At 41.7% G+C, this 26,232-nt stretch overlaps 1 protein-coding gene and 1 non-coding gene across 2 annotated transcripts in view; one reads left to right on the top strand and one right to left on the bottom strand.

Moving 5' to 3' along the window:
* TMEM64 (transmembrane protein 64) overlaps positions 1–16,222 on the top strand; it is a 50,339-nt gene extending 34,117 nt beyond the window's left edge. Inside the window, exons 2-3 of the mRNA XM_073679570.1 lie at positions 9,567–9,722; positions 13,762–16,222. Of these exons, the coding sequence (XP_073535671.1) occupies positions 9,567–9,722; positions 13,762–13,947 (342 nt within the window). The 3' untranslated portion in view covers positions 13,948–16,222. The remainder of the gene's footprint in view (positions 1–9,566; positions 9,723–13,761) is intronic.
* Positions 13,154–13,235, bottom strand: TRNAS-GCU (transfer RNA serine (anticodon GCU)). Its single transcript has one exon. It is a non-coding gene; the product is annotated as a tRNA-Ser (tRNA).
* Positions 16,223–26,232: the final 10,010 nt, after the last annotated feature.

Below are 26,232 nucleotides of genomic sequence, written 5' to 3'. Positions count from 1 at the left end.
AAGGCTGGCAAGGGGTACAAAACCCTTTCCAAGGAGTTGGGCCTACCTGTCTCCACTGTTGGGAGCATCATCCGTAAGTGGAAGGCTTATGGAACTACTGTTAGCCTTCCACGGCCTGGACAGCCTTTGAAAGTGTCCTCCCGTGCCGAGGCCAGGCTTGTCCGAAGAGTCAAGGCTAACCCAAGGACAACAAGGAAGGAGCTTCGGGAAGATCTCATGGCAGTGGGGACATTGGTTTCAGTCAATACCATAAGTAACGTACTCCACCGCAATGGTCTCCGTTCCAGACGAGCCTGTATGGTACCTTTACTTTCAAAGCGTCATGTCAAGGCTCTTCTACAGTTTGCTCATGATCACTTGGAGGACTCTGAGACAGACTGGTTCAAGGTTCTATGGTCTGATGAGACCAAGATCGAGATCTTTGGTGCCAACCACACACGTGACGTTTGGAGACTGGATGGCACTGCATACGACCCCAAGAATACCATCCCTACAGTCAAGCATGGTGGTGGCAGCATCATGCTGTGGGGCTGTTTCTCAGCCAAGGGGCCTGGCCATCTGGTCCGCATCCATGGGAAGATGGATAGCACGGCCTACCTGGAGATTTTGGCCAAGAACCTCCGCTCCTCCATCAAGGATCTTAAGATGGGTCGTAATTTCATCTTCCAACAAGACAATGACCGAAAGCACACAGCCAAGAAAACCAAGGCCTGGTTCAAGAGGGAAAAAGTCAAGGTGTTGGAGTGGCCTAGTCAGTCTCCTGACCTTAACCCAATTGAAAACTTGTGGAAGGAGCTCAAGAATAAAGTCCACATGAGACACCCAAAGAACCTAGATAACTTGGAGAAGATCTGCATGGAGGAGTGGGCCAAGATAACTCCACAGACTTGTGCCGGCCTGATCAGGTCTTATAAAAGACGATTATTAGCTGTAATTGCAAACAAGGGTTATTCCACAAAATATTAAACATAGGGGTTGTATAATAATTGACCACACTTTTATGTTTAAAATGTAATAAAATTCAACTGAGCAACATAACTTTTTGGTTTGTAAGATTTATGCTTCTGTTCATAAAACCTACTCTCGTTTGCAGTTTGAAGGCTCTAACTTATTTGCATCTTATCAAACCAGCTAAATCTGCAGGGGGTTGAATACTACTTGTAGGCACTGTATATTACATTACATGAGATCTTCACACAGTCAGTGTGTCCTGCCAGGCTTCAGCTGCAGGCTGATGCTGGCGGGACACCATATATGGCAGAGCTGGAGGCGGTCATGTGACCTCCAGCTGCCATAGCAACCCAAGGTCCTTGAAGGTATCAGGGGTCTTCGGAGAGGTAAGTATACCACCCCCTCTCCTCCTGCTGTCTTCTATATGCCGCGATCACTATAGATCGCGGCATATAGAAGACAGCAAAGGGTTAACATCACTGGAACCTGATCCAATCAGGTCCCGATGATGTTCTCTGTCAGAGCTATCGCTCTGCACCGCTCTCTTAGCACTTGCAGGACCCTGGGGGTCCTGAGCGCTGCGAGACCACCCACCGTTTTTAAACGTCCGCGCTGCACAGAGCCCAGGCAGCGCGGACGTTTATGTACAGTGGGCGGTCGGGAAGCGGTTAAGGGTGTGTCCACTTACAGAACCTTTTTTTTTTTTTTTCTCCAGTGCATCTAAAATAGAGAAAATCAATGCAAATAAGTAAAGTCTACAGTCCCAGCGCAGCCGTAGGTGTCTGATCCAACAATCACGCTCCCTCCTAAGCTTCTTCTGAATGTACAGTGAAGGAAATAAGTATTTGATCCCTTGCTGTTTTTGTAAGTTTGCCCACTGACAAAGATATGAACAGTCTATAATTTTAAGTAGGTTAATTTTAACATTGAGAGAATATCCAAAAAAAAAACAAGAAAATCACATTGTGTAAATTAGATAATTTTTTTTGCATTTTTCAGTGAGAAATAAGTATTTGATCCCCTACAAACAATTAGGAGTTCTGGCTCCTACAGACCAGTTAGATGCTCCTAATCAACTCGTTACATGCATTAAAGACAGCTGTCTTACATGGTCACCTGTATAAAAGACTCCTGTCCACAGACTCAATCAGTCTGGTCTAACCCATGTTGTAGAGGTTAGAGTCTAAGAGCTGTCTAAGGATGTCAAGGACAACATCACAGACCTGCACAAAGCTGGAATGGGCTACAAAACCATAAGTAAGACGCTGGGTGAGAAGGAGACAACTGTTGGTGCAATAGTAAGAAAATGGAAGAAATACAAAATGACTGTCAATCAACATCAACCTGGGGCACCATGCAAAATCTCACCTCCTGGGGTATCCTTGATCATGAGGAAGGTGAGAGATCAGCCTAAAACTGCACGGGGGAAAACTTGTCAATGATCTCAAGGCAGCTGGGACCACAGTCGCCAAGAAAACCATTGGTAACACATTATGCCTTAAAGGTTTAAAATCCTGCAGTGTCCGCAAGGTCTCCCTGCTCAAGAAGGCACATATGCAGACCCTTTCCGAAGTTTGCCAATAAACACCTGGATGATTCTGTGAGTTCTTGGACGAAGGTGCTGTGGTCAGATGAGACAAAAATTGAGCTCTTTGGCATTAACTCAACTCGCTGTGTTTGGAGGAAGAAGGATTAGTACAACCCTAAGAACATCGTCCCAACCGTGAAGCATTATGGGGGAAACATTATACTTTAGGGGTGCATTTCTGCAAAGGGGACAGGACGACTGCACCGTACTGAAGGGAAGATGGATGGGGTCATGTATCACGAGATTTTGGACAACAATCTCCTTCCCTCAGTAAGAGCATTGAAGATGGGTTGTGGCTGGATCTTCCAGCAAGACAATGACAAAAAACATAGAGCCAAAACAACAAAGGAGTGGATCAAAAGGAAGCACAGTAAGGTCATGGAGTGTCCTAGCCAGTCTCCAGACCTTAATCCCATAGAAGAATTATGAAGGGAGTTGAAGCTCCGAGTTGCCAAGCGACAGCCTCAAAATTTGAATGATTTAGAGATGATCTGCAAAGAGGAGTGGACCAAAATTCCTCCTGACATGTGCGCAAACCTCATCATCAACTACAAAAAACGTCTGACTGTTGTGCTTGCCAACAAGGGTTTTGCCACCAAGTATTAAGTGTTGTTTGCCAGAGGGATCAAATACTTATTTCTAACTGCAAAATGTAAATAAATGTATCTTATTTATAAAATGTGATTTTCTTGGGTTTTTTTTGTTCTTTTTTTTTTTTTTTGATATTCTATTTCTCAATGTTAAAATTAACCTACCCTTAAAATTATAGACTGTTCATGTCTTTGCCAGTGGGCAAACTTACAAAAACAGCAAGGGATCAAATACTTATTTCCCCCACTGTACACTTGGTAGAATAACAAAGTACAGCTGGATGACATTGTGACTGCCGGGTTTGTAGTTCGTATGGAACCATATAGGTTTGCATGGGAGCTGTACAAACGATAGAAGATCAGACTTGCTGCCTTTATTTTTTGTATTATGCATTGGGGCCATATAAATAGATTGTGAACGTGAAATTACACATCAAGCCAAACAGCTACAATCTTCATTAGGATGTGGACATTTAGAAAGTTAGTCTACTGACCCTCTAATATATAGTTGGGTGTGGATTTCCTTTTACTTCTTGTTTGCTTGCATCCTATTTTTTTTTATGTAGACGAGCTTCACTGTATACTTATCCCAATAATATGTCTGATATTGTGGTAAGCGGTCATCCTGCACTGCTCTGCACTTATTCAGAGAATTACCGTGATAATTCCTGATTGATACAACTATAGCGTGAATCTGGGCATACACGACCAGCACTCTGGAGGGTATAGATGCCAGTCAGTGAGCCACTGTCCCTGGCACTCTGTTATCTCCTGAAAGCCAGGAGCTGGTAATTAACAGGATAGTCTTTGCATTGTGTTTCTATGTTCTGTATGACTGGCTTATAGTAGATGCAGATCAATAGCAAAGCTGTTCTCACAAGTCATCATAAAATGAATCAGCTGAGTTAATTATTTGTATATTACGTAATCCTTTGCCCACAGACTCCTGGTATGTGTGTATGATTCATACCAGTTCACTGACACCAGTTTCTTTACTTTAATTAAAGGGAATCGGTCAGTAGGATATGCCCTTTTAAGCCGTCTATATGGTCATGTTTGCAAATGAGCCCTATTCATTTACAATAAGCTGGAGGCGGAGTCTCATACAGATCTATGTCCGGCCCATAGTCCCGAACAGCTCATTTACATAATAAGAAAAATGTGGATCTCTCTGGAATAAGACATCGGATTGCAGATATCAAGGTATCATTTTATTCAGCTTCCTATGACCGGAGTACTCGTATAGATGGCTTAGGAGGGTTGATCCTACTGACAGATGCCTTTCAAAGAAGCTTTTCTTGTCCAGTTGTAGTATAGTTACCCATACATACCACATGGGAAGCACTGTTGCTTTGCAGCACAGGGGTCCTGGGTTCAAATCCCACCATGGGCACGGAGTTTGTATGTTCTCCCCGTGTTTGTGCGGGTTTCCTCTCGAGTTCTCTGGTTTCCTCCCACACTCCAAAGACATACTGATAAGGAATGTAGATTATGAGCCCTAATGGGGACAGTGTCCATAATGTCTGTAAAGCGCTGTGGAATTATTGGCGCTATATTAGAGCGAGTAAAATAATGGCATTTAAGGCATCAATGTCTGGAAAGGTAGAGCTACCGGCTAGTCTCGAGGGCAATGCTACCTAGGCAAAAAGTGTGTAAAATACTTCTTCCCAGATCTGCTCTTTCTAGTACTACCATGTAAGTCCCTGTCTGAGCTAAGAAACATTATTTAGGCTATTTATAGGCTACTCTAGGGACATTCACTTGTCTGGAGGAGAGCATTCACACATGCCATGAAACCTGCATTTGTGCCATGATGATTACTTAACACCACCTCTGCCATCGGCCATTTTGACTCCATCTATACTTGGTGGTTGTGGTCTTTATCTCTAGTGCCTGCAAATTCCCTCCAAGAATAGTCATCTGGCCACCATGATAAATGGCACATATACTATAAGTGTTGGATTAGTTGGCCTCTTCTGCTGGGCCACTCATGGGTGATGAGAATGAGGGTCTCGCTTTCCCCTTTCCCCAGCATGTGCTGTCTCATGTGTATGGTTGTGTGTATGTAATCCATACTGTTTAATTGGGAAATGGCATGGACACATTTCTGTAGATTTTAGGAGCCAATTAAGCCACTAGTACTATTTTTTTTTTTCACCTACGATTTTGTGACAATTTACAGAACAATTTATGTGCAAAAAATATTCTCAGAAATGAGGGCATGTTGTACAATCTCAAATTTACCTATTCTATTGTGGAAAAGTCTAAGATAACAGTTGAAATCTGCAGGACATCAATAAGTATCAATGCTGCGAAGTGTGGACGTACCCTTATGGACTTTAAACCACCAGCACAAATCCTATACTCATTGGATTTTAAAAATTTAAAGGGATGTCACATGTTTGGCATCCGGCTAATCTCATTCCCATGATCCCATCTCAGTGAGCAATCGTTAAATGGTGGTTGTCCAGCTGCTCTCTCTTCAGCTCCCCCATAGACATGCACGCTTGTAAGTAAGCCACTGCCAGACGTGTCCTGGAGAACATCTCAACATCTGAACAGTTGGGAGACTCTAGTAAACATTAAATTGTCTCAGGTCTGGCTGCCTTTTAAAGGGGTTGTGACAACTTAGGATAGGTGATAACTTGCTGATACTTGGGAGGCCCTTTAATCAGGAACCACACCGATCCTGAGAATGGGATTGGTAGATCTATCTGAGATCAGCACTTGGCCATCTCTGCAATGTCTGGACAGGCCATGTGTCTCCTGACCTGCACTGACCAGCCTTTTATATGCCTATGAGGCTGTTACTTTTCAGTCAGGAGACTCGCAACTGATTTCAATTATCACGGTCTGTAGTTGGACTGTGTTTCACCGATGTCTGAATTTTGGGTTCGGTTTGGTAACATTGGTACAGATGGAGGTGTAGGGAAATGTAAAATATCCTGTAGTAGTTAATGTATCGACGGATCCTACGTCATTAAATAAGAGAGAGTCTAGATAGGTTTTCCTTTTCGCATAACAATTTTTATTTCCTGTCTCCAAAAATAACACAAACCAAATGTTGGTCATGAATTGTAATAAGATTTGTTTGCTCTGACTTTTTTTTTCCTAATTATTTCAATTCCGTGGTTACCAGCCGCGCCATGTAGATTCCTGGCAGCGTGTTTGCTTTACTTTAATTAAATTTCGCAGTGTCTTCTGCTGCTGACTGCTGGATTAAATTGCTGAAAATACAAAGAGCAGAGCCAGCATCTCATTAATGAAGGATCCCAAAGTCCTCACCATGGGGCTGCTGAGATGTCAGCCTGCTTGCAGGGTGATGCTATAATTGCACACTGCAGAAAAAAAAAGTGGGTTATGCTTAAAAACTGCAAAAAAAATAAAAATGTATTGTCATTTTTTACATGTTTATTATGTTTGTTCGGTTTCATAATTTTTGCAATAATTTATTTCATTGAAGAGAAAAAAGGCATGCTCAAACATATGTGCGCTAAAATTGACCGGGAGCCAAGCATTTGTGAGATTGGTGGGGTATATGCATTTTATCTCATGCTTCTTCTTCTGGAAACTCCTATACTTTTAGACTATATCAGATTTCTTCTAGTAAGCAAGTGCTGACAAACTATGGCCTTGGGAAAGAACGATCGCGTTAATATAATTGTTCTGACTGCATACGGCTGGGTCTACACATCTGACGTGTCACGCGACAAAATCATTTGGAGACTTGTCTGGGACCAGTTCTCACACGTTGTGACTATTTTACAGCTCTGATTTTGCTGTAAATTAAAAAAAAAACCAAGTTATGCACAGGTCTCATGTCTCCGGCAACTTGTCTATGTCAGGTGTGTCCCGTGTGACTTACAACCACTGTGGCCCTAGGTTGTAGCATGCATATTGTCAGCTGTGCAAATCCTGGTTACATAATACACCGGCAGCAAATTCATCAAGTTCATTCACGCGAACCATTGAAAGTAGGTCTTAAGGCTAGTCTGCGCAACTAAATGTGATTTTTGCTTAATTTATCATGACATTTTTTCCAGTGTAACATATTGTAAAAAACTATCTCAAGGTGACTTGTAAGATTTTTGTTAAAGCATACCACCACTGTCAACAGGAATTACCGTGCAGAACTCTGCAGTTTAATAATTTTTCTAATCACTATTAGGCTATGTGCCCACGATGCAGAAATGCTCCGGATTTTTCCTGAGCGTTTCTGCATCTCCCTGGCAGAAAAAAACGCATGCAGATTGTACATGCGGATTGTACATGCGTTTTCCTGCCAGGGACAAGCGTAAGTGAAGCGTTCTTCACATGCATTTCTGTATTAAGGTTGTCAAGCGCTTTCCAACCGATTTTAGCATCACTTGGAAAGTGCTTCACAACTTGGTCACACTATATAAATCCATGCAACCGACATGGATTTATATAGTGTGACCAAGTAATAGTTAAAAAAAAGAATAAGAATGGTAAAAAATAAAGATTATACTTACCTTCTGATGGCCCCCGGTGTCCTTATCCGATCTGTCCTGGCTTGTCGGCAGCTCGAGGTGGTCTAAAAGGACCTGCCATGACGTCATTTAGGCATGTGACGGGTCACGCGACCGCCGACGCCAGCGGACGCGTGACCCGTCACATGACTAAATGACGTTATAGCAGGTCCTTTTAGACCATCCCGAGCTGCCGGGGAGCCAGGACGGATCGGATAAGGACACTGGGGGCCATCAGAAGGCGAGTATAATGTATATTTTTTATTTTATTATTTTTTTTACAGGTACTATGGTACCCGGGTCTGGAGGAGAGTCTCCTCTTCTCCAAACCCGGGTACCATCCGCACATTGAACCGCATGATATCTGCATGTTACATATAGTGATGCAGATGTCATGCAGTCCAGTGCAAGTCAATGGTGGCGAAAACGCTGTGATTCCGCAAAATAATTGGTAGTGCTGCAGATTTTTCCGCAATGATAATCCACAGCGGAAATTTCCGCAGCATGTGCACAGCACATGCGGATTATCATTGGGGAACATGGCAGACCTCCTACCAAGCGTTTTTTAAGCGTTTCTGCAGCGGAATTGCTGCTGCGGAAATGCTTAAAAAACGCATAGTGGGCACACAGCCTTAGCGGTTTACCTGCAGCACCCCTGCCCCCCTCGCCCCTGCTTCCCGAGGTATGTGCTGCAGTAAGCGGGGCGCCTCTTGCTGCAAGGCTTCCTTCTTCAATGTGGGGAATGAGCATCGTAGCATTTTACAGCACTCATTCCCATATTGAAGTTGATAGCTATAAGAGTGAGGATCTGAACGATGAATAGTTTAGTGCAGTCCACAGCACGATCTCGATCATCAATCTTCAGGAGCACACCGTCCCTAGGCAAACAGCAAGCCGGGAGATTGGTGGGCTCCTGAAGACAGAAGATTAAAACAACCCCTTAATAAAAGGGCAGAAAGTCATTATCGAGGCTTTTCAGTAACTGAAAGGAATCCGGCCATCTTGGCTTCTGCCACGTTGCCAGGTTCATAATTCTCTGATATAGTAAAATGCCTATTAAGCAGGCATTGTGATATCAAAAGTTCTTTATTTCAGCACGACCGGACATTTTCCATCATTATTTTTTTTACCTGGTGGAAATGGCGCTGTTCTCCTGAATCTGGTGTTTTTTTGCACCTCTTGAATTCTGAGATAAGCTCCTTCTTCCGTGTATATAAATCTGGTCTTTTTAGTCAACTGGACGTAGTCCTCAACTATTCTCTATCTACGACATCTTGAGGATCACACCTCTTTGGCTAAAAAGATTTAGATTTCTGTACAAGGAAGGGAAGAGACAGCAAGAATAAAAGAAAACAACGCTAGATTCAGGAGAACAGCGGCATTTACAGCAGGAAAAAAAAAATGGCATATTTATGGCAAGTGACAGGTTTTTACCACATAGGACACCTGCTGATGACGGGGATGTTGCAGGTCCTTGCACTTCTATAAGGGCCTCACACAGGGATTTTCCAGTCAGTGTTCATCTAACCACTGGGCAGGTGATAAACGCTAAAAAGATGGGGGTCCCACCACTGATTTATCCTGGTCACATGTTTCCCTCAAGAGAGGGGCCTGATGTGACATTGAGATTCCTAATCTAGGCCTACTGCACAAAAAGGAACCATGGAGGTATTAGTGTTGCCCTTGGTAACCAGCCAAAACACCTTTCCATTCCAGGTTTGATGATCCAAATGTGAACCTTGAAGAGGCTGCGGTGCTCATCAGCTCCTTGAAACATCCAAGAGTCAGACCCCTGCCACCGATCTGATATTGACGACATATCCATTATAAATCATTGTATTCAGATCCCAGAAAACCCTTTTAATATGGTCTGAGAACTAAAACAAACTGCAAGTTTTGTTTTTTTTTTCCTATTTTTATTAATAATTTTTTTTATTTTTTTTTTAGATTACAGATCTTTCCTTGCCCAACTACCTTGCGGCATCTTCCGTCGGCCTATTCCCAACCCAGTTGTTGAATTCTTACTTGGGGACCACGTTGCGTACGATGGAGGATGTCATTGCAGAGCAAAGCGTCAGCGGATACTTTATATTCAGCTTCCAGGTAACGAACTTTCCATCGTCACACGGAGCACAAACATGTATGACAAGGTCTATTTAATGGAGTTGATCACTGTTTTCCTATATAATATGCTTTAATTTAAAAAATTACTAAAATCATTAACAAGTTGCGCTTTGCGGCAAACAGCATGGCTTTAATAAAGGGAGTCTGTGAGTCCAAATTGCCAGCATAAACAAAAGCACGGAGCCTTGTAGGAGAGACTGCCCTATAAAAATCACACCTGCAGTCTTCTAATAGCCCACGTTCAGCACAAACTGAAGTTAATATGCTAATTCAGGTGCTCGGTGCACACTTGGTGTAGCCAGGAGGCTCACGGCACCATTCCACACACTTGTTTTGCACGCCTCTGCCTCCTTCACTGGTGATGGACAGCGCTGACTTGCCTGAGCTTTCTCTGCAGACAGTGCAGGGAGGTGGCAACATGCAAAGCTAGTGGACTGAGCGGCCCACTGAGCCTCTTGGCTACACCGAGGGTGCACATAGCATTTCTGAGTTAAATTCAGTTTCTGTAGAATGGAGGCAGAATTTAAAGCTCTTTTGTACGGACCGTCACGTACAAAGCTATAGGCTATGTGCTTAGTTTATACTAGCAGTTTGGGTTCACAAACTCCCTTTTAAAGGGTTTTTACCAGCCTATAAAATTATGGCTAAATGATTGATAAATAGCAAGTTATAGAAGTTACTAATAATTATAATAGTAATTAATAATGCACCATAGAGGAGGTTATCTTGCCTTTTAAAGAACTACTCCGCTGTTTTGTTTTTTTATTTCAAAACTATTAATGCATGTTCCCTCCTTGAAGTAAAATAATTACCTGCCGCTGCCTTCTGCTTTTTCTGTTGCCGCTCTGGTCCCTCTCCACCATCTTGTTACCGCAGCTCTTGACTGACCAAAATTCACAGCTACTGGTCACATGCACTCAATGTAAGTCTATGAGAGCATCGTTCTGGCTCACCTAGACTGCTTACACTTTTAGGAATGTCCTCCTGTCCACCCAGCAGACGCTGGAGTGTTCTGGCGGGACACAACTAGCAGAAGAGGACCAGAGTGGTGCAGAAGACGGCAACTGGTCAGCATTCTACTGTAGGCAGGGAACGTACATTAGTTACATAGTTACATAGTTACATAGTTTATAAGGCCGAAAAAAGACAAGCGTCCATCCAGTTCAGCCTATTTCTTGTGCACTGCAGCTATTCCGCAGCGTTGATCCAGGGGAACGCAAAAAAAAACAAAACAAAAAAAAAAAAAAAAACATGCGGTATAGGCCAATTGACATCATTGAGGAAAAAATTCACTTTCCGACACCAATCTGGATTAATTAACTATCACTAAGCATAAGATGTAATTTTATTGTTCTCAAGAAAGGAGTCCAGGCCTCTCTTGAACTCATTAAGTGAGTTGGACATCACCACTTCCTCTCCCAGAGAGTTCCAGAGTCTCACGGCTCTGACCGTAAAGAATCCCCTTCTATGCTGGTGCAGGAACCTCCTTTCCTCCAGACGCATAGTGTGCCCCCTCGTCTTAGTCACCATCCTTGGTATAAACAGGTCATGGGAGAGATCTCTGTACTGCCCCCTGATGTATTTATACATGTTTATGAGGTCTCCCCTAAGCCTTCTCTTTTCCAACGTAAATAGGCCTAATTTTGACAACCTCTCTGGGTATTCTAGTCCCTCCATTCCCTTTATTACCTTAGTCGCCCTCCTTTGTACCCTCTCTAGCTCCAATATGTCTTTCCTGAGCACCGGAGCCCAGAACTGTGCACAATATTCTAAGTGCGGCCTTACCAGCGCTTTATACAGAGGAAGAACAATGTTCTCATCATATGCCCCTATTCCTCTTCTGATGCATGCCATGACTCTATTTGCCTTCGCAGCTGCTGCCTGACACTGGGCACTCCAATTTAATTTGCTATTAACCAAGACGCCCAGGTCCTTCTCCATGTCAGATTTCCCCAACGTTTTCCCATTTAATATGTATGGGTGACTGCTGTTTTTCTTTCCCATGTGCATGACCTTACATTTATCGGCATTGAACCCCATTTGCCATTTTTTGGCCCAACTCCCCAATTTATCTAAATCCTCCTGTAGCTGTGCCCTATCCTCATCTGTGTTAACTACTTTACAAAGTTTAGTATCATCTGCAAATATTGCTATTTTACTATGCAACCCTTCCACTAGATCATTAATAAATATATTAAATAATATAGGGCCCAAGACAGACCCTTGAGGCACCCCGCTAGTAACCCTGACACACCCTGAGCTTACTCCATTGATAACCACCCTCTGCTTTCTATCACTCAGCCAGCTATTTACCCACTTGCACACATTATCCCCCAGACCAAGCATTCTCATTTTATATACCAACCTTTTGTGTGGCACGGTATCAAACGCTTTGGAGAAGTCAAGGTATACAACATCCACTGACTCTCCCCGGTCCAGCTGTGAGCTCACCTCCTCGTAGAAGGCGATCAGGTTTGTTTGGCAGGAGCGATCCCTCATGAATCCATGTTGATATGGAGTTAGACAGTTATTATCATTAAGATATTCTACAATAGCATCTCTAAGAAATCCTTCAAACAATTTACCCACAACAGACGTTAAGCTGACTGGTCTATAGTTCCCAGGGTCACTTTTAGACCCCTTTTTGAATATTGGTACCACATTTGCTTGGCGCCAGTCTAGTGGGACAGTCCCTGTCCATAAAGAGTGCTTGAATATAAGATACAGCGGTCTGTCTATCACATTACTTAATTCTTTTAGTACCCGGGGGTGTATGCCATCTGGGCCTGGTGACTTGTCTATTTTGATATTATTTAGGCGTTTCTGAACTTCCTCCTGGGTTAGGTGGGTGATATTTAGCGGAGGGTTTACTTTATCACTTTGCATTTCCTCCGATAAATTGTTTTCTTTTGTGAAAACAGTGGAGAAGAAGCTATTGAGTAGGTTTGCTTTACCCTCATCGCCCTCTATGATTTTACCCAGGTTATTTTTCAATGGGCCAACTCCATCAGTTTTAATCCTTTTACTGTTTATATAGTTAAAGAACAGTTTGGGATTCGTTTTACTTTCTTTGGCAATTAGTCTCTCTGTCTCCTCTTTTGCTATTCTTATTTGTTTCTTACAGATTTTGTTTTTTTCCCTATAAGATATTAGCGCTTCCTCGTTGCCTTCTTGTTTAAGTTTACCGAAAGCCCTTTTTTTGTTTTTCATTGCCCTCTTGACTTCCTTATTTAGCCACATTGGCTTCCTCCTATTCCTAGCCCTTTTATTCCCATAAGGTATGTACCTTCTACAGTGACTATGTAGGACTGTTTTGAAAATTTCCCATTTTCTATCCGTGCTCCTATTACTGAAGATACTATCCCAAAAATGAAAGCCAATCTTGTCAAAGGGAAAGAAGCAGATTATACCGACGAGGATGGGATTCGAACCCATGCATGCAGAGCACAATGGATTAGCAGTCCATCACCTTAACCACTCAGCCACCTTGTCTATGCCTCTCGAGGAGTGAAATACAAAAAAAACATCGGAGTTATGCTTTAAAAGAAGCAGTGCCATTCGCCATGTTTTTATTACCTACATCGCGCTCTTTGTGCTGAAGTATGCTGAAAAAGTGAAGACAGAAGCAGCTTATAACCGATTCTGTCTTCCCAGGGTCAACTATGGACCCGACCCGCTGCTAGATTGAAGTAGCGTTAGCGCTGTGTCGTTGAAAGACGTCACTGCAGATATGGGAACATACCAGAAAACATGACCTAGCGCAGATCTTTTTTGAAAAGACCCTTTTCTCACTGCAGCTGTAATCTGATACCTCAGTGAGCTGCCAATAGATTTGAGCTGTATTTCAGAGTGCATAAGGAGTTCAGGAGGCAGAGGGAAGAGAAGTGGCTCATAAGTGAAGAAAGAAGCTGATTTCTCAGATAAGGCATATTATAAAGTTTCTTATATTTGCTTTTACTATTGATTTATGCAAAGTTGGTTGACAATTATTTATTTTTATTCTCTCCTTCATCCACAGATTGTTATAAGCATAGCTCTTATGTTTTATGTCGTACACCGGGCCCAAGTTGAACTGAATGCAGCTATCATGGCTTGTGAAATGGAGCTGAAGTCGTCTCTGAAAGGCAGTCAGCTCAATGGTGCCAGCTCTGTTTTCTGCAGCAAAAGAACCTTGTTATCCATGGGTGGGATCAACATCGTATGATTTCCGCTCAAGTCGTGTAGCCTTCATTATTGCCAATATTCCAGTGACTTTCCATTTGTGTGTGGAAGACTTGGGCTCCGCCAGAAGTTTCCAAATGAACCTTAAGCGGTTTCCTTTGCCAGGATGCCCATCAGGATCTCCATGTTGGCAGCGTCCTTTGATCTTCACATCTTGTGTGTGTGCCATGGCATATGCAATGCACTTTTCCTGCACAGCTCTTAAGAACAATTTGTCATGGCATATTTATTTATTAGTGCTCACGGCTATTTCATACAAAATGAAGAAGAAAACTTGTATAAAATGCTAAATTATGTTTGTGATTTCATGTTTTCTTTTGCATTTATAGTATTGTTAGAAAATCACCGCACCTAAAATACAGGTGAAGTCGTAGAAAACAAAAATAGATACAGAAATCTGTATCTAAAAGTCCCAGTCAAGTTAAAGGGAAGGGGCATCTCAGAAGTATTATTTTATATTGTTCCAGTTCATCTTAAATGAAAAATGAAGCAACTTTTTGCAAATCTGCTTAGTTAAAAAAAGAAATTGAAACTATTTTGTGCTGTAATACAAATCTATGTGTCTCCATGGAAACAGACTACAAAGAAACCTTGTAGTCTGATCATATCGGCACTTTCCCTTTCGAAGTAGAGCTGGATGAATGGCAGGATAAGGAGTTTGTTTGTACTCTTTTACCTTGGTGACACATTAGTTTGCATAGTTGCTGTAGACTCAAAAGGAAAATGTCTTATTTGCAACTTTGCATCATTTTTTGTTTGTTTTTGATGCATTTGGACAATACAAAAAATGTTAAAGGGGTTGTCCGGGAAAAATAAAACACTGCCTAGTGGACTGGCTGGAGATAGATAAATATCTATCTATCTAACTCTGTCAAGATGAGAAGCGGTGATGTCCTCATTCCACCAGACGCCTGACCGCTGCAGCCTGATTGGCCAGATGATGATGCGCTGCTCCGTCACCTGACCGCTGCAGCCAATCACCAACTGATGGAACTGTGACCTCACTGCTTCCTCTCTCTGCATAGACCATGGAGCGACCTGCGCTGGGTCTAGGTTGGTATTGGTAGGTGAATATGAATTAATTTTATCTTTATTTTGCCCAGACAACCCCTTTTTAGATGGACCTTCTTTTACTGTCTAAGGACAAAAATATATTGACCACGGTAGATGCTTGGTCAGCTACATGTAGTTTTGGGGACCTTTTACATGTTTTTGAATGTTTTAGGTGACTTTCATAGAAAAATATTTCTGTATTAGACTTACTAGCTCTTTAATAATTGCCTGGATAGTGTTTAATAACTACAGGACCATTTTTATTGTCCGAGAGAAACAATTCTGAAGTTGCCCCCCCTACAAAGTGCTCTTAAACCAGTTGTATTTTGTTACCTTTTTGAGTTCCTTAGACACAACTGGAGTTTTTGTTTGTTGCGGGTTAAAGCCATGTTGATGTAAGGGCTAGATCTACTGACAGTCATCGTTTTCCTACTAGAGACGGTAGTGCTTACATACAAAGTGTCCAGCCAATAAACACGCTAAAGATTGTGCCAGCTGATGGCATTACTTGTGTGGGCATGAAAACAACCTATTGTCGGCAGCACATCCCCCCCGTGTAACTAGAAAAGTGCTGCTGACAATAATGGCAAGAACAAACAATCGTGCGAGCGCCGAACAACTAGAATATACAATATATTTTCAGCTGCGGGCAGAAATTTGTGAAAGGAACGTAATGTGTCCTCAGAAAATTAGCTAATATTTTAAATCAGGTTTTTATGTTAAACATATATTTGTAAAAAAAATTATAAGGTTTTTAATTTTCCATATCCTTAAGGAAAAAAAAAAACAACAAATCCTGCAACTTTTTTTTTTTCACGCTCCACTAAGCCTTTTGATGGATTCACGCATTCTGTTCTATGCATAAGAGTTTTCAGCAGTTTCATTATCATTACAGACAGGTGTGTAATAAAGTATAATACCACTACACACAATAGGTGATGGTCACAGCTCACCTCCTCCCACTCCCTTCCCAATGACCTTTGCCTAAATAAGAGCATGCCCAAAAAAAAAAATACTTCTGAGAGCTGGTCCATAGCACAGGAAGTATGAGTCTAGTAGTCGGCTTAGTGGCAAGTGTGAAAATTGCAAGATGTCTGTTTTTTTTTTTTTTTTTTTGTAAATTTACATAATGATAAGGAAAAAAAACCTTAAAACCTGATTAAAATCATGTCTTTTTCTGTGAGACCTTCCCTTTCAGGCTTATACACACACTGCTGTGTGTCCGTATGGAGTTATTACTCCTCTTGAAAAGTCCATATTTATTTTAGGGCGCGATTAAACTTAAAGTAGTTCTGGCCCTCTTGACTATTTTTTAGACTTGACGTCTTCTCATTGTGTTGGACTTTCTGATACGTAAGACTCTACACAATTCACTTATACTATATGGTACATGGCAATATGTATGTATTGTAAAAATCATTTTTTATTCTATTTTTGTAGATGTAGTTGTAAGGGTATTGCTTACTTACTCATATGGTACATCGACAATACATGTCTAGAAATTTATGGGGATGGCGAGATCTCTAGATTTTTAAATGCTGGACTGTCTGCAGCACGGACTATTGAGTGGCCTTCAAATTTTTATGCTTATTTATTTTTATTTCCACTTGTAATATAAGCTTTAAGATGGTATATGTATAGCCATTGCTTGGATTTTTTTGTATTTGAAGCTTGCATTTGTTGCTCACACACAGTGGCGGTAGAAGTTATCGACAAGCATTTATTTTAATTTTTTTTTAGGTTGTAAAAATTGACTTTTTTTTCACAAAATGACCGCCTTTATTGTGTGCAGTGCACAAGTGCTCTGACTTGTACATTGCTGTACGGTGTCTGGTCCACTTGCTTTTGCACATTTATTCCATTTTGAAGGTAAGACGCGTGATAAATTTGTTTTTCGAGATGGTAAAACTGACCCCCTTTTTTACTCAGGACTTTTGAAATGTGAATTTTCATCTGAGTTATTGCAGTTCAGCTATGGAATAATAAACTACGATTTAACAGATGTGTTGAGTGAATCTGTGAAAATCTTTTTTTTTTTTTTTTTTCTGGAACAGAAAAATAAATCTACTTAGATATATTCACAGCTTTGAAAAATTCAATCTGCCTTCTTCTATGCAACTAGTCTGGAATCTTTTATAATAGGTTTTTAAGGAATCTTTAAGTTAATTTCATAGCTGATCTGGTGCTAAGATGCATTACATAGTTACATAGGTTGAAAAAAGACCAGGTCCAATCTTTCTCCACCAATTGTACATTTTGTCCCTTAATTATCTATAAAGACACCCCAAAAGAGGGTTGGGGTGTCTTTATTTCCAATAAGGGACTTTACTGTGTGTGTGTTTGGTATCACTATGCATGGTGTCTCTTCAGAGAGGAAGAGTACTAGAACTCTAGTGCATCCTATTGGAAGTAGCAATCCTAAAAGTCAATATCGACCCTCTAACGAGCCTTGTCACATGACTTAGGATAAAAGCCAAACCAGAATCTCAATTTGCAGACACTGTGTATCGGGGTACTGCCCCTCGTCAGTGCAAAGTGTGAGATCTGGTTTGGCTGGGTGAGAGGTTTCTAACTGGGATCCAAGGGGTATTGTTTCTCCTTGCGGAGAGTGACAGGTCAAGCCTGACATGCCGAGGTTAGGAGACTTTTAACCGGTTCCCGACCGCCCACTGTAGATAAACGTCCGCGCTGCCTGGGCTCTGTGCAGCGCCGACGTTTAAAAACGGTGGGTGGTCTCGCAGTGCTCAGGACCCCCAGGGTCCTGCAAGCACTGCGATTCCGGTGCAGAGCGTTAGCTCTGACAGGGTACATCATCGGGACCTGATTAGATCAGGTCCCAGTGATGTTAACCCTTTGTTGTCTTCTATATGCTGCGATCTATAGTGATCGCGGCATATAGGAGACAGCAGGAAGAGAGGGGGTCATCTTACTTACCTCCGAAGACCTCCGTTTCGTTTGAGGACCTGGGGTTGCTATGGCAGCTGGAGGTCACATGACCGACTCCAGCTCTGCCATATATGGTGTCCTTCCTGTCTGGCTTCAGCCTGTATGTAGCTGATGCCAGACAGGAAACTGACAAACAGTCAGTGAAGATCTCATGTAATGTAATATATGTCTATTACATTACATGAGATCAGTGATCAGAAAAATAAAAATTAATGTCCCATACAGGGACTAAGTAAAAATGTAAAAAAAAAGGTTTTAAACTATTAAAAAAAAAAATCACAAAATAAATAAAAATAAATAAATAAAATATTAAACCAATAAATCCGTATATTATTACAAAACCAAAAAAAGTACACATATTTGGTATCGCCGCGTCCGAAACAACCCGAGCTATAAAACTGTCACACTAATTAACTCCTTCTGTGCACACCGTAATAAAAATAAATAAAAAACGGAGCAAAAAAATATGCTTTTTCATCATATCGCCAAACAAAAAGTGGAAAAAAAATGCGATCAAAAAGCAGAATAGAAATAAAAATGGTACCACTGAAAGCTTCATCTTGTTCCGCAAAAAAAAGCCGCCATACAGCTCCATCAGCCGAAAAATAAAAAAGTTATAGCGCTCAGAATAAAGCAATGCAAAAAAAATATTTTTTTTTCTATAAAATTGTTTTATTGTGTAAAAGCGCCAAAACATAAAAAAATACAGTAAGTGTAGTATCGCTGTAAACGTACTGACCCGAAGAATAACACTGCCTGATCACTTTTACCACACGCAGAACGGCATAAAAAAAAACTCAAAAAACAATTCATGAAGTGTTTGTTTTTGTTAACTTTACCTCCCAAAAAACGGAATAGAAAGCGATCAAAAAAATGTCACGTACCCAAAAATGGTTCCAATAAAAATGTCAACTCGTCCCGCAAAAAAAAAGCCGTCACATGACTCTATCGGCCGAAATATGGAAAAATTATAGCTCTCAAAATGTGGGGATGCAAAAACTAGATTTTGCAAAAAAAAGCGTATTTTAGTGTGTGACAGCTGTCAATCATAAAAACCCGATATAAATCTGGTATCTCTGTAATCGCACCGACCCGAAGAATAAAGTAATCTAATCAGTTATATCACACTAGGAACGGCATAAAAAATAAATAAAACAAATATTATTCACCTGCTACTGATTTGTTTATTATGTCTCCCAAAGATCCCAGTAAGGCTCTGCTCACATTTATCCTGTGCTCTGCGCTGAGCACTTACACCAGAGTTTCCGTGTAAATCTCTGAAATACGTGATTCAGACGGAACCCATGATGGAAGATTCCCTGTAATGAGGCAGATATAGGCCACTGTGGACGCCGTCTAGCCTGGGATCCCACGGTGTCATTTGTTTTAGGCGTGCATAAAAGTGCGGTTGGCCACAGTTTTGTGCACTTCTGAAAAAAAGGACACCACTAAACAGAGGCCAGACGGAGTCCAGAGTAACTCTGCTGCCTCATTACAGTGAATGGATCCCGCAGGGGTTTCATCTGAATTACATCACTTGGAAATTTAGATGGAAACCCCGATATAATTGCTCAGCCTAGAGCGCCGGATAAATGTTACGTAAAATGTTCCCAATAAAAGCTTCAACTCAGTCCTCAAAAAAAGCAAGTCCCCACTCAGGTCCATCATCTGTTAAAAATATAAGGGACTTCCAAGTTACTGGTAGCAGAAAGGCTCTGGAAAAGCAAAATTGTCCTTGCCCCCCAAAAGAAATTCAGAAAATTTTGTGCTCCCAAATCCAAATGCCTATTCTACAATAATTAGTTCTCTAATTGTCAAATAGCGCTCCTTCCCCCCCAGATCTCGCCGTATGGCTGAGCGGTACGATACAGCCACATATGGGGTATTGACACTTTTAGAAGAAATTGTGTGACACATTTCGGCACCATTTTTACCCATTACCCTGTGTGAAAATGTAAAATCTGAGGGTAAAACATTTTTTTGTGGTAAGAATATAATTATGCTTTTTTCACTGCCCAATGGTATAAATTTAAAAATTAAAAAATACTCACTACTTCCCTAGATGAATTCCTTGAGAGGTGTAGTTTACAAAATGGGGTCACTTGTGGGGGTTTCTGCTGTTTCGGCATGTCAGCGACTCTTCAAATGTGACATGGTGTCTGCTGCCTATCCCAGCCAACATAGCGCTTCTTTCTCTTCCGAACCCTGCCGTACACCAAAGCAGTGGTTTTTCCCCACATATGGGGTATCGGCGTACTCAGGAGAAATTGTACAACAAATTTCATGGCGCAATTTATCCTGTTACCCTTATGATAATGCAAAATTAGGGAATGAAAAACATTTTTTATGGGAAAAATGTGAAAATGTTATTTTTACGGCTCAATATTATAAACTTCTGTGAAGCAGCTGGGGGTGCAAGGTGCTCACCACACATCTAGATAAGTTCCCTAAGGGGTATAGTTTCCAAAATGGTGGCACTTGTGGGGGGTTACGACTGTTTAGGCACATTAGGGGCTCCCCAAATGTGACATGGCGTCCGCTAATTATTCAAACAAATTTTACATTCAAAAAGTCAAATGGCGCTCCTTCCCTTCCGAGCCCTGCCATGTGCCCAAACAGTAATTTGCCTCCACATATGGGGTATCAGCGTGTTCAGGAGAAATTGCATAACAAATTTCATGGTGCAATTTATCCTATTACCCTTATGATAATGCAAAATTAAGGGATGAAAAACGGTTTTGTGGGATAAATGTGAAAATTTTATTTTTACAGCTCAATATTATAAACTTCTGTGAAGCACCTTGGGGTTCAAGGTGCTCACCACACATCTAGATAAGTTCCATAAGGGGTCTAGTTTCCAAAATGGTGTCACTTGTGGGGGGTTTCCACTGTTTAGGCTCATCAGGAGCTCTCCAAACGCAACATGGCGTCTGCTAATTATTCAGACAAATTTTACATTCAAAAAGTCTAATGGCGCTCCTTCCCTTCCGAACCCTGCCGTGCGCCCAAACAGTGGTTTTCCCTCACATATGGGGTATCAGCACGCTCAAGAGAAATTGCACAAAAAAATTTGGGGTCCATTTTTTCATGTTACCCCTGTGAAAATAAAAAAAAATTGGGCCTAAAGTAACATTTTTGTGAAAAAAGTTAAATGTTAATTTTTTTCTTCCACATTCCAAAAATTCCTGTGAAGCACCTGAAGGGTTAATAAAGTTCTTGAATGTGGTTTTGAGCACCTTGAGGGGTGCAGTTTTTAGAATGGTGTCACTTTTGGGTATTTTCTGTCATAAAGACCCCTCAAAGTGACTTCAAATATGATGTGGTCCCTAAAAAAATGTTTTTGTAAATTTTGTTGGAGAAATGAGAAATCGCTGGTCAACTTTTAACCCTTATAGCTCCCTAACAAAAAAAAAATTTTGGTTCCAAAATTGTGCTGATGTAAAGTAGACATGTGGGAAATGTTATTTATTAACTATTTTGTGTGGCATATCTCTCTGATTTAAGGGCATGAAAATTCAAAGTTTGAAAATTGCAAAATTTTCACCAAATTTCTGATTTTTTCACAAATAAACGCAAGTGATATCGAAGAAATTTTACCACTATCATGAAGTACAATATGTCACGAAAAAACAATCTCAGAATCAGGGGAATCCGTTGAAGCGTTCCAGAGTAATTACTTCATAAAGTGACAGTGGTCAGAATTGAAAAAATTGGCCTGGTCACGAAGGCAAAAACAGGCTCTGGCGCGAAGTGGTTGCTGCAATGCTCCTCTGGGAAACATGCAAATTGTCTCTTCAGAGAGGAAGAAGACTAGAACTGTAGTGCCACCTATAGGAAGTAGCTATCCTAAAAGTCAATATCGACTCTCCAGTGTGCACATGTGCGGGACGTTTTACGGCATGTGCAGCTGATAAAAACCGGACATGTCAGCGTGCTTTGCTCACGGACACACGGTCTGTGGAAACACACTGATGTGTGCAGACGCATTGATTTGAATGGGTCTACGTGTGGAAGTGTGTCCAGTACTTGTAAAAACTCACCACACTGACGTGTGAATTAGGCCCTAGACGGACATACTGTATGCTGCTTCTACAAAGAGAACACTGCTTTTAGTCTTACTGTGCACACGGCATCTTTTACATGCCAGCACAGACACAGAATTTTCCCAAGCGAAGCTGCTTCAGAAAAACATTGGTGGTTGTTTTCCTGAACCTGTTTCCCTTGTGGGTTTCACTCTATACTATCCTTAAAATGAGCAGGTCACTTTGAATTGTTTTAAGGTTTCCGAACCCTGAAGCTGCTGGGGATCAGCTTCAGAGTAGCTCACAAAAAAGGACAAAAATTCAAAAAACATCACAGAAAAGAAACCAACCTTACCAACACCAGGTGAGATTACCAATGCACTAGCAGGATGCAGCAGAAGACCCCCATGATAAAAGCGCACAGGTGCAAAATAGTCAAACGGCCACTCACAAACCTACCAATTCATGGAGGGGGGTGGCTGCCTAGTATTAAAAATGCACACAGATGAGGCTTGCATAGGACACCAGTCACACAGATATGTGTGATGCACAGTGTCTGGCTTACAGCCTATTGATGACGCCTATACTATTAGATTGGGCGGGCTGCCTAGAACTATATAAGTGCATCCCACATGACAGACGCCCCAATTCGCCCAATAAACACTAAATGGCCTGGCTGCACCCTGTAAAAAATGGAAAAATGTGCAATAGAAAGATGAAAAATAATGTATAAATACAATACATGATGTATTGGTCGATATTTTGACAAAAATACGCAATCTCACAACCCACGTCAAGGGTCACTTACGAGTCACTACACCAAGATTAAAAACGACTCACAGAAAAGGACATAAATTCAAAAAGCATCACAGAAAAGCCATCAGTCTTACCAATGCCAGGTCAGATTACCAATGCACCAGCAGGATGCAGCAGACCCCCATGAAAAAGGCGGGGGCTGCACAGGTGCAAAATACTGCTTCAGACTAGTCACCCAAGACGCATAGTCCTTGGCTGGCCTTTCAAAGTATGTTTTCTCTGAAACATTGGAAAGCTGTATGAAGGGACAGAAGTGCACAAAAATAGTGTCCGATAAGATGAAAAAGGAAAGTGGCATTAGCACTCACCTAGAAATGTTGTGTACAGGCACAACATCGATTAAAGAGTGAATAAACGCTGTTGCAGCCCCGTGGCTGGAAGAAAAACTTCTTCCATATTTGTGTTAGCCAGAATGAAGGGTGTCATGTTAGGTGGGTTATGCTGCGGGAGTAAAAGAGCCTTGACGTTCCAAATAAAAAAAAAATTATTAATTCCAATTTGTTTCGTTGCCGGACCAGTGTCTTTCTCAAGTTAAAAAAAAATGGCGAAACGCGTTGGAATTAATAGAACATTATTTGAATTGCTAATGCTAGTTCTCTGAAACATTAGGGTCGTTGGGGAGGGGCGCTGGTAAGTACACCCACTGGACCTGCTGCGGATAGGAGCAGTAACCAAAACTGCGGTGAAAGAGAGCTATGAATATTAAAGAATCTGCGCTTGTCCTACTGGGGCTAAGGTGATAGCCGATTAATTGGAGGAGATTTGTGTGATTGAACAAGATACCGTTTATTAAAAATAAATAAAAATCACAGACTCAAGGAGTGAGGACTTGAACCATATATTGTGGGTGATGATGCTGGATTGGCGCGAGCTGATGTGATGGTCAGTGTTACACGCATGCCGCTAGGTTCAGATACGGGCGAGACAGGTTACATGAATTCTTTGGAATCCTGGGGGAACCGTTACTCAGGGCGACCATAGACCATGTGCTGCAGCTTCTCTCAGGCACACTGGGGTGTTGACCCTCATACACAAACACGTAGGTTGTTTCACTTGCTGACCAGACACACTTGACAAGAGTCCTCATAAATGGTAGAACAGTAGCATTTAATAAGAAGCCGCACAGCCAGTGCAAGTTAAGTCTTATGAGCAACAGGCTCCAGTGACAAACAGTACAGTTTCCTTAGCAGCACAGCAGTTCACAGTTTCCCAGTAGTACAGGACAGCACAGTTCTAATGCAAAGGCACATTAATGAACACAGCATTCTTTACAGCACAGTGAGATGGAGGAGGGGGGGAGGGTTTGCTGAGGGATATGATCCCTGTGACACCATTTCTTCCAGTCCTTATCTTTCTGCCTGACAATACTCAGGAACTCTACCTGACCTGTGCTTAGCTTCACTCCTGACTTGAGTCCTTTTCACTTGCAGGGGAGCTTCTGTGAGATACAGAACACACACACCACCTTTCTCTTCGGCTCCAGCCAGATAGTAAATAACTTCCCCACAATCCCCCTGGGGCTCTGCTAAAACACTCCCCTTCTCCTGTGACTGTGTTAACCTATCTAGTTGCTGGATGCTTCTGGAGCACAACACTTCCTGTCTCATGTGCTTGTATTACTTCTAATGGTTGCTGAATGCTTTTAAAGCAACAGCACTACTTCTGCATGTCACATCAGTTCAGAGGTGGAAGGTCCCCTAGAGAGAGAAAGGAATAGTAATTAGGGGTACCAGTTTAACTGCGTATAGCAAGTACTTCTTAGATGCCGAGTAGGTGCTTGGTACCCGGGATAGTCCAAAGTCGGCGTGGGTGGATGACACATCCACTTCCGGAGGGTTGGGAATGAGTTTGGTTTTGTTATGCTTGAAACAGGACTCGGGTTTAAGAAGTGATAGGACCTAGTAAATGACAATGCTTGACTAGGAGTATAAGAGGTTTACCTGTGGTGTCAAGGACGTCCAACAGAGAGGCATGAAGCTAATTAGGGTGGTGAGTCTTTTTAACAGGTTGAGATCTCAGCTGAGAGTTTATGCCTAAGACTTTTATAGGCAGCTGCAATTCACCATTGAGTGGGTTACATAGAAGCAGTGAAAGGCCCCAACCTACTACACAGACATGGTATCAAAACAAAGCTCAGTGTAGATGCACGTGTTTGTCAGGTGGATTCCGCTTGAAAAAGAGCTGCAAAAAAGCCACAAAAAAATGAACATAATGCACAGCAATGTTTAATCAACATTGCTGTGCATGTGTTTAGTGGTTTGTTACCTCTTTTAACTGCTTCAGTGTATTGAAACCGTAAAGAGTCTAAAAGAAGTGAAACGCTCATTCTTTGCTGAAGTTACTAACCACTATTGTGTAAAATGAAGAGAAAAGACTCCAGCAGCGGGGTGACCACAGAAAAGTATGGCAAAGCCACCAGTGAAACTGTTTCAGGAAAAAGAACGCCGGCATTTTCCTGAAGCATCTTTGCCTGGAAAAACTTGGCCAGATGTTGTGCGCACATACCCTTAAGGGGGTTTTCGGAAACACTGCTAATGATTCATACGCTGTCACGATTCCCCTGTATTCCCAGCGAGCGGTCCAGTGATGATCACAGATATGTGATTTTCATAATTGTGGTCAAATGTCAACTAGATTTTTATCCGCTTCTCTCAATTTTCTACTGATAGAAGCAGCTGAGACTCCAGTTGGCACGTGACCGCAACTATGAACACTTGTGGTCACTATGCTGGGAATAGCGGGGAATCGTGACAGTGAGTGTACAGCGCGCTATCGCGACTCAGCAGTCTGCAGTGACAAAGGGACTACAGAAGCCTGTCTACACAGCCCGGAAAACCTCTGTCCTAAAGAAAAAAAAGGATATTCCTAGAGTAAAGGTTTTCACACATAATTATGTGGGCTACATAATATCTGTACCTCTAAATACCTTTTTTGTGTTGTTGGTTTTTTTCAAACCAACTCACCCATATACACGAACTCCACAATGGAAAAAGGTCTTAGTATAGGATGTGTCAGAGAAATATCCTGTATATAACATCTGATATCTGTGCATAGTACAGCACATAAATTATATAGGATAATATATGACTGGTATATGATATACTGACTACAGACACCTGTTTTGATATACAGGATAATATATGACTGTTTTATACTATACTATGAGTACAGACATCAGATATTACATGAGTCACGTAATATGCTGTATATAACATCTGATATCTGCACATATTATACCACATTCAGTATACAGGTAATATATCACCGGTGTATTATATATTGTGACTACAGACATCAGATGTTACGCCAGCCCTTATTATCCTGTATATAACATCTCAGGCTCGCAGAGAGTGTGACTGTGACCAGGCCATGGAGTCAGGGGGCCGCCGACGCCTGTCCTCTCTGCAGCTAATGTGAGCCCACAGATGCAC

Source organism: Phyllobates terribilis, unplaced genomic scaffold, assembly GCF_046119375.1.
Source record: "Phyllobates terribilis strain yellow unplaced genomic scaffold, ASM4611937v1 Scaffold_4__5_contigs__length_816908805, whole genome shotgun sequence".
Taxonomy (NCBI): Eukaryota; Metazoa; Chordata; class Amphibia; order Anura; family Dendrobatidae; genus Phyllobates; species Phyllobates terribilis.
The sequence above is the reverse complement of the archived record's forward strand: the minus strand, read 5'-3'. Positions and strand labels throughout refer to the sequence as shown.